At 43.8% G+C, this 16,400-nt stretch overlaps 1 protein-coding gene across 5 annotated transcripts in view; it reads right to left on the reverse strand.

Moving 5' to 3' along the window:
* Positions 1-16,400, reverse strand: part of LOC134929159 (serpin B10-like) — a 45,348-nt gene that overhangs the window by 21,644 nt on the left and 7,304 nt on the right. For 3 of the 5 annotated variants that reach the window (XM_063924933.1, XM_063924929.1, XM_063924934.1), the window contains exons 2-4: positions 10,530-10,713; positions 8,973-9,110; positions 6,881-6,998 (exon numbers count right to left, since the gene is read on the reverse strand). In XM_063924933.1, the coding sequence (XP_063781003.1) occupies positions 6,881-6,998; positions 8,973-9,110; positions 10,530-10,694 (421 nt within the window). In that variant the 5' untranslated portion in view covers positions 10,695-10,713. Of the gene's footprint in view, positions 1-6,880; positions 6,999-8,972; positions 9,111-10,529; positions 10,714-13,417; positions 13,793-16,400 lie in introns of those variants that run through there. The other 2 variants (XM_063924931.1, XM_063924930.1) reach the window with 2 other exon arrangements.

A 16,400-nucleotide genomic window follows, 5' to 3' on the forward strand; every position in this document is an offset into this window, starting at 1 on the left:
ATTCAGGGGTGCTGTTGTTAAAATAAAAGTACACTGGTCCTGTATGCTGTAAAAATACTGGGGTGCTGTTAAAATAAATGTACACTGGTCCTGTATGCTGTAAAATTACAAGGGTGTTGTTAAAATACAGGGGTGCTGGCACTGTTCACGGTTGCGATGTCTAGGCCTGACCTTCACAACACTGTATGGGAAGAGGATGCTCCTACCACCATCTGCATGCCCTCTGCAAGTGTTGGGAGGAGCACGCCAGTCCAGTTGCTGATACTGAGATTGAGGATGTCACTGTAGAAGTACACCAGGATGAGGAGGATATTGGTGTAGTTGGCGCTGAGGAGGAAGTTGACAATGAGGATTCTGATGGTGATGTGATTTGTCTGCCACATCATTCCAGGGATGCTGCCCTATATGGGATGATGCCCCTCTGCCCTGTCAGTCCAGGGGTGCTGCCCCACTGCCATTTAAGCATTTAAGTCCAGGGGGGCTGTTGCCTGTCTGCTGTGCTGTGTAATTCTCCAGGAGTGCTGCCTATGTTGTATAAGTCCAGGGGTGCTACTTATCTGCTGTATAAATTCAGAGGCACTGCCATATAATTCATGGGGTGCTGCTGTACTTGATCCTAGGTTTAACTTAAAGCCTAGAGCAAAATATGAAACAAGCTTCAACATCACAGATACGTGAAAACATATAGCCGCAAAAGTGGACATGGAAATTGCAATTTTGACTAAGTGTTTTTCAATGAGACCACATTTGTGGCCAAAGTCAGTCAGACTCATAAGAGACAGAATCATAATCCAGTGCAACTGCCAGAGAAAACTAGATTTTCCAAACACACCTATGTCTGTATGTCTGCCATATAATTCCAGGGGTGCCCTGTCTAAACCCGCTCACCTACATCTTCTAGTGTGCACTGTGTACCCAGCATTAGAGAGAGGTTCTTCTCAATTATTTCATGTTAGGGACTCACTCAAATGAATGGCTCCAATTAGTCAACCTTAATTTTGATTTATTGTTATTGTTAATGTTCCACATTTTGGGATTATTTATTTACAAGATGTGCATTTGTTGTACAGGGTTCTTTTCCTAACGGCTGTGTAGGTTTATCGCAAGACCTCGCGATGTTAGAAGAACAGAGTTTCAGTGATCTTGCATTGCATCAGCTTTCCATTGCACTGCAGCACTAGATGGGTGGGTTGAAGGGCCCAAGGACAATTCCATCTTGCACATCTTTTCTTTGCCACATAATTCCAGGGTTGTTGCCTTATATGGGGTGCTGCCCCTCTGCCCTATCAGTCCAGGGGTGCTGCCCCACTGATGTTTAAGTCCAGGGGTGCTGTTGCTTGTCTGCTGTGCTTTGTAATTCTCCACGGGTGCTGCTACTAGGTTTAAATTAAAGCCTAAAGCAGATATGAAAGAAGCTTCAACATCAGAAACAGATTTGTGAAAACATAGCCGCAAAGATGGAAATGGAAATTGCAATTTTGTCCAGTAATGTGGTAATTATTTATTTGCTTGGTTGAAGATCTTTCCGTTCCAATATAGGAGTGGAGGTGAAAGCCTGTGTGCTGTTCCTGATTGCATGTGCCTCCCAAATTTTTAATCACCTTCTTGACACTGTCGTCTTCCTCTTGCCTCTTCTCATAATGTGAAAAGTCATCAAAGAAGGAGGTGTTATGTTTGTAACTAGCTATGATTCAGAGAACTTGGCAAGCTTTTTCCATGGGGACCACCTGTCGCTGAAATGATGGGTTTATTAAACTGTGCATGTCCTGCTTAAACAACATGGGTGGGAGGTCCCAAGGACAATTCCATCTTGCGCCTCTATTTTTCTTTGCCTGATGTTCTCTTTGGGGCCTATTTTTTAAAACAGCCATCCTGTTTGCCACTGCAGTGCCACTCTTAGATGGGCCAGGTGTTTGTGCCGCCCACTTGAGTCGGTTCGCTTACTTACCCTGCAACCTCGGTGCAAGCTTTGGGCCTAAAAACTGAATAGACTGTATATGAGTGGAAATTAATGTTATTGAGGTTAATAATACCGTAGGATCAAAATTACCCCCCAAATCTGTGATTCTAGCAGTTTTTATGGGGTTTTTTCAAAAAAATCCAGATCCAAAACCAAAACCCGAAAGGGTGGTTTTGGCAAAACCAACCCACATCCAAAACACGAATGGACACCCAGATCCAAACCAAAACACAAAACCCGAAAACTGTCAGTCGCACATCTCTACATACAAGCACTGGCGTTTCTATAATGGGTGCAGTGTGTGCGGTGCACACGGGCACCTGAGTCCAGAGGGGGCCCCCACCACACACGCTGCACCCATTTTCTGAATACTCACCACTCCGGAGTCCCGCGGCGACGTCCACAGCGGTGTTAAAACTCAGTGAAAATGGCCATTTTCACGGAGTTCTGAGCATGCGCAGTAGAGAAATCTCAGGGAAAATGGTCGCCGCACCATTTTCCCGGAGATCTGCGCATGCGCAGTAGAGTCTGAGCGCTCTAGTGCTCAGACTCTCAGCGCTGCCCGGCAGAGAGGAGGGGGCCCAAACGGAGGAGGCTGCACTCAGGCCTCCTCCTCTCTTAAAACGCCCTTCTACTCATATAAATTTTCCAAACTTTAAAAAAGAAAAAAAATGTGAATCTTTCTTTAAACTTTTGGGGGTATGCAGTTAGTTCCGATCATTTCGTAGCTAATGAATTCGTACCACATGAGTATTCAATTAGGGCCGTTTTCGGCCGCTTTTCAATGGAAAACAAGTGGATTCGCCGATCCACGTGTTTTCCGCCCCTGCCACATTTTTTATGCCTAGGTGAAAATCAGGCCCTTTTTAATGCGAATCTCCATTCGCATTAAAAATAGCGAAAAAGCTCAGTTTTTTTCACCTAGGCGAAAAAACTGAGGTAATTGCATACCACCCATAGGCTCCCATTTATCAAACCTTGGAGAGTGATAAATAGCACGGTGATAAAGTACCAACCAATCAGCTCCTAACTTCAATGTCATAGGCTGTGTTTGAAAAATGACTGTTAGGAGCTGGTTGGCTGGTACTTTATCACCATGCTATTTATCACTCTCCAAGGCTTGATAAACCTGGGTCATAGTTTCTACCTATTCCATTGGAAATATACAGATGCGTCCTTTTTTACTGTGGCTTCAGTTGCTCCTAAGAACCCCTCTCAGCGTGCCAGGTCCTGTGCAACATGGCCACGCTGACCATCTTTCTCACTCAAAACATGCATTTTATTCACTTAAATAAAACAACTGGAAGTGACAGAACTGCATTACTAACATACACTGATCAGTGGGAGTGTCACATTTATACATCGGTGTGCAACTGAGTCTGACTCTTTCTAAAAAGAACTTAAATGCTAGCAGCTGGGGCTTTTTGTCAAGCCAAGATCTGTTGTGCCTCATCTGCCACTTTGTATGTGTGACTGTAAACCAATTCCTGTGTAATTAAAGCCACAACCAACCATCTCACTGTGAGCAGCTTCTCGCATCTGCAATGCACCTAAAGGTGGGTACACACTAGAGCTACAGGGATTCGTTTCCGACGTCAGAACGATTCCCTGTCAACCTTAGATTGTGTGAACACACTGGGGTGATGTTAATAAAGGTCGGAACAAACATGTTCCGTCCTTCATAGCATAATACAGGACGCTAGCGAAAATGCTTGTCTTTATGTGCAGCACACAGAACCAAGCGTCCATCGCTAGCATCCGCGGGAGTGCTCAGTCCCCCATACACACTGAGCGATGTAGGTAATATGTCGTTCTGAAACGGCATATTCTCCCGACATCGCTGTAGTGTGTACCCAGCTTAAAGCTGGCCATACACTTAAAGATTTATTGTCCGATCTGGCTGGTTGGAACGAAAATCTGGTAATGTATGGGAACAGCAGCCAGTGCAGTCCATAGAAGCCGGGGTTTTGCGCATGCGCAGTTGTACTTAGGCATCTGTGCATACGCCCGTCCAATCACCTGCTGGATCTATTGCGCAGGTGCTGGGACCTGGGGTAGGCAGCTGGCTGTTTCCTCTCCGGGCATGGGGGTAGAAACAGCCCCCCTACTAAATGTAAGTAGGAGCTGCTGCTGTTTACAACTAAACATATTTTAAAACTTTAAGCATTACTGTTACTTAATTTCATTTAAAGGATTATTTGATTCGTTTACAGAGCCTTATTGTATTCAACCAGTCAGGTCATCTGAGTATTTACAGTAAAGCAAAGTGAATAGGCACCTATTATCAAAGATATCTCCTATGGCAAGCTTAGAGTGCGCGCGGTCCCCACTGCTGCAGCCTGGAGGAATTTATCAAGCTCCGGAAAAGTTCATCTTTCAGAGCATGACCCCTGTGGTTGGTGATAGCATGTATATAGCCTATAAACTGATGTACAGTACAGTATCGTTGGATCCCTTCGCGAAAAGCATAGAAACATAGAAACATAGAATTTGACGGCAGATAAGAACCACTTGGCCCATCTAGTCTGCCCCTTTTTTATTTTATCCTTTAGGCAATCTCAACCCTTTTTTAACCTTAATTCTTTGTAAGGATATTCATATGCCTGTCCAAAGCATGTTTAAATTGCCCTACAGTCTTAGCCTCTACCACCTCTGATGGGAGGCTATTCCACTTATCCACTACCCTTTCTGTGAAGTAATTTTTCCTTAAACTTCCCCTGAACCTCCCTCCCTCCAGTCTCAATGTATGCCCTCGAGTTCTAATACTTCTTTTCCTTTGAAGAATGTTTCCCTCCTGAACTTTGTTAAGACCCTTGATATATTTGAAAGTTTCTATCATGTCCCCCCTTTCCCGTCTCTCCTCCAAACTATACATGTTAAGATCTTTTAGCCTTTCCGGGTAAGTTTTGTGATGTAGGCCATGCACCATTTTAGTTGCCCTTCTTTGTACACTCTCTAATGTTTTTATATCCTTCTGGAGATAGGGTCTCCAGAACTGGACACAGTATTCCAGATGGGGCCGTACCAATGACCTATACAGTGGCATTATCACTTCTTTTTTCCTGCTACTGATTCCTCTCCCTATGCAACCAAGCATCTGACTTGCCTTTCTCATTGCTTTGTTGCATTGCTTTCCTGCCTTCAAGTCACTTGAAGTAGTGACTCCTAAATCTCTTTCCTCCTCAGTAGTTTCCATTCTAGTACTCTTGATACTATACTTAGCCTTTGGGTTTTTGTGAACCAAGTGCATGATTTTGCATTTTTTAGCATTAAACTGTAGTTGCCATGTTCTTGACCATTTCTCAAGCCTACCTAGGTCATTAATCATTTGTTTGACCCCTCCCGGTGTGTCTACCCTGTTGCATGCACAATAGAGACACTATGGCCCTCATTCCGAGTTGTTCACTCGCTAGCTGCTTTTAGCAGCATTGCACACGCTAGGCCGCCGCCCTCTGGGAGTGTATCTTAGCTTAGCAGAATTGCGAACGATAGAGTAGCAGAATTGCGAATAAATAATTCTTAGCAGTTTCTGAGTAGCTCGAGACTTACTCCTACACTGCGATCAGCTCAGCCCGTTTCGTTCCTGGTTTGACGTCACAAACACGCCCTACGTTCGGCCAGCCACTCCCCCGCTTCTCCAGCCACTCCCGCGTTTTATCCTGGCACGCCTGCGTTTTTCCGCGCACTCCCAGAAAACGGTCAGTTTCCGCCCAGAAACACCCACTTCCTGTCAATCACACTCCGATCACTTCAACGATAAAAATTCTTTGTTCGGACGTGAGTAAATCTACTAAGTTTTGTGCTAAATTACTTAGCGCATGCGCACTGCGTACCACGAGCATGCGCATTTTTGCCTTAATTGCTCCGTTGCAAAAATCAGCAACGAGCGAACAACTCGGAATGACCACCTATGTTAGTACCAAGAAGTTTATTCCTCTGCTGCAATAAGCCAACAGTGAAGGAACTTTTAATGGGGCACAGTATTCAACTGAGCGCAGCTTACTATTGGATGTGGTGTCCCAGCATGACCCAGTGGCGTAACTACAATTTTTGCACCCCCTGCCAAAAAAGTTTCTGCCCCACCCTTCCTTCCCTCCCATGGTACCTGCTCATTGTCAGAGTATCATCCCCCCTCTCCTGCACGTGGATTTGTAATCCCAGGGGGTGCCTCTGTTCACGCCTGCCCCCTTCATACTATTGAAAATGTGCTTCCCAAAATGTCAGCCGCCTCTTCTATCATCTTTAATAACGGTCTCCCCTGAGGTGACTGCCATTTTGGGAAGGACATCTCGCCCACGGTGTTGCTCCTCAGGCCGGCGCCTCATCACTGCTGCACTGACAGCGCTGTGGCGGGCCCCACAGTACTCCCAGTACCCCAAAGCCACCCAGCGCCTCCAAACCACCGCAGGGTCTGCGGGGTTATTGCTACGCCACTGCCATGACCTTAATGGTAAATTGCTCTACTAAGTCATCTGTTAGCTCTGCAAATATCAGTAATTAGATGTTACTTAATGGGGCAAAAATGTTAGCAGTGATGAACAGGCCCATAGTATTTCGGTGAGGATGCTGTCCTTGTATTAGGCAGTGAGCTTTTCCCATGTGTGATTAAGTGAGGAAAAGGCTCCATGTGACATGGGCAGGGTCATCATGTGTACAGGAAATCAGGAAATGTAAGTATGCATAAAACATGGGCTGAGAGGTTAGAAGTGGAAAGAACAGGTTTTTCCACCTCATGTGCTTAACGTGATGAAACAAGTATGGCTATATGTGAAGATATCGCTAAATATAAACTTAAGGAGATTCAAAAAAAATGTCAACATAACTTTTGCATTTAGAATATTTTCCTGATTTAAAAGTACAATTCTATTATCAGAAAAAATGAACTTTTACCCTGCTACATGAAAAAGAGGATAAACACACCTTTTGTCTGTTGAGTAACCCACTCATTAATGTACTGCCGTGACTGTTCTGCATCATGCAAAAAATCAAGTTGCTCCATGCTTGCATTATATAATGTGTCTGTGTCTTCCACAAAAGCCTGGCAAATAGAAGAAACAAGTAAAAACCTGTGCACATGAAAAAAAATCATATGGTGTGAAATGCATCTATACTATATATCTTGTTTATTGTTTCTATTCTCTCCCGTTCCAACTTCCAAGGACCTTATTTAAACAGGTCCTGTATAATTATGAATAATTAAGTATTGCTTCTGTTTAAGTTTTACGAAACAACTGTTATCGTTTCATTGGCTTTTAAAGGTGTTCTTGTATAGGGTTTCATGCTAGTATATGAGCATTGAGCATGTGTTAAGGAATGAATTACAACGGCTGGTTCACTTTGCGTAATACATCACAGTCAACATTTTATATTTTTGGAATGTACAGTAACTACTGTATGGACAACCTCTAACTGGAATACCAATACTGTGATGAATACCCTTTAATCAGAACACCATGGTTCATATTTATCAAGCCTTGGTGAGTGATAAATTGCACAGTGATAAAGTACCAACCAATCAGCTCCTAACTGCCATGTTACAGCCTGTGTTTGAAAAATGACGTATAGGAGCTGATTGGTTGGTACTTTATAACTGTGCAATTTATCACTCTCTAAGGCTTGATGAATCTGGGCCCATGTTACTGCAATCACAATGGGTGCTAATGCTAAAATGTATTTGTTGTTTAGCATTAGCTATATGCAGGACAGCCATCAGAAATTGTGGGGCCCGGGACTGACAAAATAGTTGGGGCCCCTCCCTCAGTGCTCCACCCCTCTGTGATGTCATACATTGTGACGTTACATATAGGGGGAGTGTTGCAGACCTACAGGAACAGTTCATAGATGCGCAGGGAAGGCTCATTATAAGACGTCCTTCCTACGCATCAGACCGCTGTTATTCACAGACTGGTGCAGCTCTACAGGTATTGGCAGTAGGAGCCAGGGGAGGGCCCCTCTCTCTGTAAGGGCTCAGGACACCAGTCCCCACAGTCCCCCCCCTGATGGCTGCCCTGGCTATATATAACATACCTTGGGTATGAAGATCACTTGAACAGCAAAATTATTACTAATATCAGTCCAGAGGACTGCAACCGTAAACATATGCATTTTGGGCCTGATTCTGAGTTGTTTGTAAACGCTATGATTTACGCACAACTCTGATGCTTACTGACCGGTGCATGGGCAGGATCTGTAATGAGCATGTGCCAATCTGTGTCTGAATTTTCGCTTGCTGTTCCCCAAAGCTGCAGTGGGCTGTCCTACAAAACAGCGTTGTCTCGCCCTCATTTTGTAGGCATGCCGAGGCCAGGGTCTCCATCTTCCAATGCAGATTTCCTGGCCCCGCAACCCTGGAATACACAGGCATCCTGAGTAACCTGAAGGTTGCTCCAGATGGCCAATGTTCATGCACGTTATGCGGTGGCCAGTGGCGTTTCTATAATGGGTGCAGTGTGTGCGGTGCACACGGGCCCCTGAGTCCAGAGGGGGCCCCCACCGCACACACTGCACCCATTTGTAAAATACTTACCCCTCCGAAGTCCAGCGTCGGCATCCCCAGCACCGCTAGAACACAGTGAAAATGGCCCAGCGGCCATTTTCACGGCGTTCTGCGCATGCGCGGTAGAGAGATCTCAGGTAAAATGGCCGCCGCGCCATTTTCCCAGAGATCTGCGCATGCGCAGTAGAGTCTGAGCTCTCTAGAGCTCAGACTCTACGGCGCTCCGGGCAGAGAGGAGGGGGCCCGACGGAGGAGGCTGAACACGGGCCTCCTCCTCTCTTAAAACGCCACTGGCGGTGGCTACAGCTTTGGATGCAGCAGCGGAACACAGAAGCCGTCAGGAGTGCCACAAGACACCTTCTGCATCATTAGACCAATTTTGCCTCCATCTCTGAATCAGACCCGTAGTAGTAAGCTACTCAAACACTTTCAAACAGGAATTGGTTTACTAGTAAATCAACAAAACTTTAATAACCAGCATTTTCCATATTCTCATTTGTATAAAGGATTTCTTACTGGAAGAAATGTCAAAGTCTTTTCTCCAAATAATTTGTTGACATTTAGCAATATGGCCCCATCTCCATTTTTCACTAATTCTTTCAGAAGATTTTTGCATTCAGAATGGACATCTTCAATATCAGCAAAATGCAGTGCCTTAAAGTAATAAGAATAATTATTAATACTGTATATGCATGAACAAAGGTAGTATGAGAATACTAAGGATACACCTTAAGCACTAGTTATTAAAAAATCCCAAGCTCCGTCGAAATGCATGTTCCGTGACTCAACCAGGGATCCAGTGAGTGTAAAGAGAGGAACTTCCCCTCCCTATTCCAGGCACAACTACAGCCAGGTATACCTTTCTTACCCTGGGTGCTATTATTTACTGACGTATCCTAAGCTATCCCCTTGGGATTTAGGCTTCACAGGTCATGGCCCTCTGCTTGTCTGGGTTCCTAAGCACTGTGTTTCTTTTTACTGTAAGTACTGGAGCAAGAACTGAGTATTCGCCGTGAGGAAGGCAGTAATGTAGTCGTCAGACTGGGATGGGACTGGACAAGAACATGAATGCAGGAACACATTATGTAATAAACGACAGAATGACATCTCGTTTTGTTGTTCATTACACTGCATTGGGTCACATGCAGGAGCACGCAATCAGGCATAATTATTAGGCAATATACACGATTTGTTTTTCTGATAAGCCAACAACAAAACATTGGTCATTGTGACTTTTGGAAGGTCACTAAGTCATGGATGCAACTCCCCCCCAAAAATACAAGATTTTATATACTGTATATACAGTATATATATATATATATATATATATATACACACACACACACACACACACACACACACACACACACACACACACACACACACACACACACACACACACAATAGCAGAATGATCCAGCACTTGAGCAGACCCTCAGCTGCGGTGATACTCGCTCACGGTGCCCTCCTCAGAGGCAAGCAGCCCCCAATACATCCAGCAGAAGGAGGCGGCACTCAGATACTTTTTAACCAGCAAAACAAGTGTAGTTTATTGCATCAACGTTTTCGAGGCCATTATCCTGAGAACGGGGTTTCGGCCACGAAACGTTGATGCAATAAACTACACTTGTTTTGCTGGTTAAAAAGTCTCTGAGTGCCACCTCCTTCTGCTGGATAACAAAACAAATTTATAAATGGCAAACAATATCAGTACTATTTCACAGCTTGAATTTCTATATACTGTTAATAGCGCACAAGGAATCTATTTATATTTTATATAACTTGATTGTACTTTTACAGAAATATGTACTTTGCTCAAATGTAACACAGTTCAGCATCTAAAGGTGTTTGTGTACAAAGCTTTATGTTTGGAGTAATGTCAAGTGATAGAGTCAAATGAAATACAGTAAATACAATAAAGATGGTGCAGGTGCCATTTTGGGAGTTTTGGCCACATTCATTCTTTAAAACATTCATTCATTTTTGTACATATAAAATATATCAGACATATATTTTTACATACAGAATAACATACACAGTGCTGAGATTTTTTTCACATGACACTAAACTTACCTTACCCATCCGTGTGGCAGTATTACCTCTAGCTCCCAGATATATCATTGAAAGTGCAGTTATTATACTCAGAGGCGCTAACACAACATTCTGACATTCAGCGCTTCTACTAAGTTCTCCTAAAGCAGCAACAGCAAATTGGTTGTTTGCACCACAGATATCCATATCTATGTCACTGACAATTCTGTGGAGGATAATAAAAAGTCATAATTAATAAACAAGAATTTCAACAAGAATGGTTTAATCCTTAGTTGTATCTGCATTATCCTGTCTCTGCAGGGTTTCACAGAAGCTCTACAGGTCCAGTGTTGTGTTCCTTTCTCCTACTAAAGCTTGCCTGAGTCACACATGCTGTGATGTTATTTATTCCGCTCCATGGGAACAGCTTACTCATGCACAATGCATGCACAATGTTGCCGACCATGCGTGCTCCCGCATGTCATCAGCAACATCGTCCGTCGGACCTGCATGAAGGTCCGATGGGTGACATCGCCTTTGATGGCCATACTGTCAAATGCAGCATGGCCCTCGGTCTCCCCTGCCATCGCACTGTCGCTCCCTACATCCACAAGTGTGTATGCACTTGCCGATGTCAGGTCCCATTGCAGACGATATCGCATCTTAGGCGATATCATTCTGGTGTGTACGCACCTTTAGTTGGCCTTAAGTTTTCCCAGTGCTACTACAACCATAGAACACAGCAGTAAAAGTGATTTTCATCAATCCAACTCTGTTGATAAACTACTGTTGCCTGCCACCTGAAGAATCCCTCAAGATCAATGAGTTTGCAAACTTCTTTTCAGTTAAAGTATCCTCTATCCTGGCTGAAATCCTCACAGTGACATCAAAGAGGTGCCAAATCTCCAACCCTGCCAGAGTAAACCACCTTTCTTCATGGACCAGCTTTGACTCAATAGATGTAAAAGACATTGTTGAAATTAACCATATGTTGTGTCCCACCACCTGTGATCCGGATCCTGCCTCAAGTAAGTTTCTAATTGGTATTATTGGCCCTGTATTTGCAAAAATACTTTAATGCTCTTTGCAGACAGGCATTTTTCATGAACCACTAAAGGAAGCAATTGCTTCTTAAAAACCTAAATTAGATTCCGACTGCATGACCAACTATGGACGGGTATCAACCTTTTCTTTTCTAGGAAAGGTTTTTGAGAAAGTGGTTGCAACTCAACGCCTGTGAACCCATGATATGTATGATCCATTCCAGCCAGGATTCAGTAGAAGGCTTGGTGCTGTAACAGCCCCAGTATATGTGCCTAATGATCTAATGGCAAGAGACAGAGGTGACTATTCAATCTTAATCCTTCTGAATCTCTCTGCAGCATTTGATACCATCCCACAGCATTTGATAGGGTCCCGCAGAGGCTCTACAGGTCCAGTGTTGTTTTACTTACTCCTACTAAAGCTTGCCGGAGTCACACATAAATCTATCTGGGAGGGTGGTGGTATGAAGGGGGAGGGGGGGGGGGGGGGAAAGGATGAAGGGAGAGCTGAGGGGGGGGAGGGGAGGAACATATGAAGTAAGAGGTGAGAAGGGCACAGGACTGGTTCCAAAGGAGGGGCCTGCTCACAGTAAATAGCCAACACTGTGGCGGCTGGAGCTGGGTGCAGGGCGCAGAAGGGCCCTGGAGGCATGTGAACTAGGGCTGTTGAGAGGGAGGAGGTAAAGCAGCGAGAAAGGGGATTATCTCCATCCCTTCACTGCCTGTGGTAACCCTAGAAGGCAGCCGCACTGCACCCCACGACCCAGTACATTGGCGCATCTCCAATATTTTGGGGGGAGACACCCCCTTGCCTCCCCATTCCGACACATATGAGCATGGGATTCTAACTGAGTGCTTTAAAGATTTTTGTTTACTATATGGCACATTCCTTAACTGGTTCAAATCATTTCTCACCGGCAGGTCACAGACAGTTCTACTGGACTATACTCATCATCCCCAGTGCCACTGCATTGTGTTGTACAACTGGGGTTTATACTATGTACCATGCTATCTGGCACCAGCCAGAAACAATTTCTGTTACACTAGAGACAGAAGCTGATAAACACATGTAAAGCATGTAGAGGGAGGAGTTTAGAAGGTGTAGGATAGTCTATAGAGCAGACGCCGGTTTTGAAATAGTGTTTTAAAAATTGGAAGTTGGTGGGTGGGCGTGAATAAAAAATTTCCCAGTAGAAAATAGAGGCATAGACCAGAAGGTGAATGAAGGTGACGCTAAGGGCATTGTAGGCAAGGTTAAGCATCATAAATCGTAAATATAATGGTGAGCCAGTAAAGAAGTTATTTGCAGAGTAGTGAAGCAGTTGAGGAGCAGCAGGAAAGGAAGATAAGACTTAAGATGGGCACACACTATATACAACATATTGTTCATCATATTGACGAATGATATATATCACGAGAAGTTCAGCAGATGTGTACACCTGATATGTCTGTAACTGATGATTGTGCAGACATATCACGTTGGCTGTGCAGCACAGACGATGAACTTACATATGTAGCCATGCTCATTTGTGCCTCATTTGCCGTGACCGTGCGCCTGTCTAAGGCATGTGCATGTTTTAGATGCGCACGCACCCCATTCGCATGCATGGGAGCGGCAAAAGACGCAGCTCGGCATGGCAAAGTGTGATAGTGCCTAGCTACGGGGTCACCTAGCCATGCCAGGAGTGCCCGTGCACAGCAGCTGTAGCCACGATGAGCATGGCTATATCTGCATATCTTGCAATCTGCCAACCGCCAATACACTGGCTGCAGGTACCACCGACACTGACATCAAAGCTGGGTGAGCAAATGGAAATACCCACCCAGCAGTGAGTGATGTCTGGACTGACATATTGAGAGGCTGATTGGTATGTGTGTATCGCTTACCTGATTGGCTGCTCAGTCGACACGACAGACAGTTAACCGCTTTATCTTTGCAGTGTGTGCCCATCCTTACTGCTGCATTCAGGACAGATAGTAGATGGGTAAGGCAGGTGAGCAGAAGTCCATTTAGGAGAAGGTAGTAGCAATTAAGGTTGAAGATAATCAGGAAATGGACAACTTAAAGATTATATCACCGGAACATTGACATCTCTGCAAAATGTCTTTTTCCACTGTGAAACTCTGAAAGCAAGTAATGCTGCAACTTACTGTAGATCTCCTAATAAACAGCACAGGCTAGACCATACATTCTCAAACTTAGTCCTCAGGACCCCAAAGAGTGCATGCTGTTCAGGTTTCCTCACTGAACTTTTCTCTTAATTTATGATTGCCGGCACCTGTTTTGCACAGGTTAATGAATAAAAAATTTCAGCACAGGTGATGGCAATCATAAATTAATAGGAAAGTCCAGGAGCAGATCATTCTGTCCCTCCTGCAAAGGGTCATGCTGGGAGGTATGAATTAGCTCCACTTGTGAACCTTTTAAAATGTGTCAGTGAGTAATGAGTATACCTGTACAGCTGCTAGGTTCACAGGTGGAGCTAATTATTATAGTTCTGTGAGGAAACCTGAAAAGCAGGCAGTGTTTGGGGTCCTGAGGAATGATTCTGGTAACCACTGGGCTAGACAATGGTAAATATAATTCTTAAAAGTGGAGAAAAAAAATGATATTTAACTGCAATATTTTGTACTACAAACCATCCCAGATCTATATCAAAAGACGTAATCTAATAATGTATCATTTTGTTATCACAATATTCATACATATTGAGGTATATGTACTGTATTCTTCTGGATCCAAATTGCACTTTTTGTTTTCAGAAACTGAGCCCGTCCAAACTTCAGGGATCCGAGGTAATCCGAGTGCCGGCTCGGGTATTCCCACTTTGTTTGGATTCCAAAGTGAGGCAAAACATCATCTTCCCATTGTCGAATCTCGTGTTTTGGTCCCTCCTGCAGTGATTCGGGTACCATTTCTGGATGTCAGGCATTCAATCCATACACAGAGAGCGGACAGTGGGGATAATTCAGATTTGATTGCTGCTGTGCGTTTTCACATAGCGGGCAATCAGATCCCATCTGCGCATGTACCGCAATGCACACGAGCTTAAGACAGCTACAATGGGCTTCGGCGGTCAGCGTCGGGATGATGCAAAGGATCCATTCTCATGGGCGTATGCAAGGTGATTGGCAGGAAGAGGCCATTAGTAGGTGGCAACTGACCGTTTACAGGGAGTGTCAAAGCGTTTTGAGGGAGGGTGTCTGACATCTTTACATTTGTTCCCCTCCCTCCCCTTCTTTTCCTTAATGTCGATCCTTTTGTTGTGGCGGGAAAGAACGGCAGTCCAATGGTTAATTTAAAGATCTGTTCATTTGGGTGCGCAATGTATTGATCTGGTTTATTTCAACCCATCCGGGATCAGTGGCATTGGCTGTCTGGTTGTGCTCTGGTCAGCATGGGAGTTGAAGTCCAGTAAAGTATACTTGCTGTCTAAGTGTAATTGGCACTGCAAGCTTTAGCATTGTAAACATCTAGCTATGTGGGTCGTTGGCATCTGGACATCTGCCCTTTGTTCTCCCTGCCAAAATATCTGTTTAGGTCAATTGTTTTTTTCTTTTTTGGTGATTTCTAATAAAGGACTAACCATTTTGAAATGCCAAAATTCTTGTATGTGTCTTTATTATAGACAAGTTTTAGTTAAGTTATAGATAATGTTAAATTGTATTACATAACGGTAAGGGTCACAATAGGTCACAATAGGTCATCTGACGATAGGTAGCTTATTGATTTCCCTTCCAGGAGATTCCAGGGACAAAAAAACATTAAATATGGTGTATTGTAAGTGACTGCTATTATATTGTATGGCAGTGCATACTATCATTTGTAGTGTCACTAAGTGTTTCCGACAATCTTAAATAAAGTATGATGCCCGTCATTTTAATTGAATAAATATGCTTATAACTGTTAATTTAGATACATAAAAATTATTGCCTACATTCCTAAATAAATAAATGATTGGCCCCATGAATAATTATATATATAATAAAGTTCCATTCCAAAAATATAATTAATATTGCTCTAATATGTAAAATAACATGTCAAGTTATATGTAAAATAACATGTCAAGTTATTGAGTCTGATTCATAGTTATACGCTTGGTTGATGTTTTCGCAATTGAACAATTACCAGTAAACTACGCATGTGCCACTGCCACACTGCAAATGTGTGGTGATTGAATTGTGATTACGGTCTCAGCGAGTATTCATTCCCAGGGACAGACAAGGAGAAGCATTTTGTGGGAGGCAACAGGGGGAAGCCATCAAAACTGTTGAACTGTTAAGACGTTACTTAGGCATATCTCCGGCATCTCAGTTGTGGCAGCCATTCTGAGTGATAAATAGACTCATTCACTGTTCCCTGGATCTGCTCAGATGCTGCAAATGTGTATGAAGTTGTGGGCGGCTGCAAAGGTTCATATTAGCATATTTTTGAACAACCTAAGCCAATAATCGCAGCAGCATTAGCATATACCTATGAATCAGTCCTGCTGTTAGAAATAATAATGCCCGCATTACAAGAATTTGTTTTGCCCACCAAAAAAAAAACAAAAAACAACCCTACAAAACAGAAAATGTACACATTGGGGGTCATTCCGAGTTGTTCGCTCTGTATTTTTTTTCCGCAACGGAGCGATTAGTCGCTAATGCGCATGCGCAATGTCCGCAGTGCGACTGCGCAAAGTAAATTTGCTATGCAGTTAGGAATTTTACTCACGGCATTACGAGGTTTTTTCTTCGTTCTGGTGATCGTAATGTGATTGACAGGAACTGGGTGTTTCTGGGCGGAAACTGGACGTTTTATGGGAGTGTGTGAAAAAACTCTACCGTTTCTGGGAAAAACGCGGGAGTGGCTGGAGAAACGGAGGAG

This window comes from Pseudophryne corroboree, chromosome 5 (genome assembly GCF_028390025.1).
Source record: "Pseudophryne corroboree isolate aPseCor3 chromosome 5, aPseCor3.hap2, whole genome shotgun sequence".
Taxonomy (NCBI): domain Eukaryota; kingdom Metazoa; phylum Chordata; class Amphibia; order Anura; family Myobatrachidae; genus Pseudophryne; species Pseudophryne corroboree.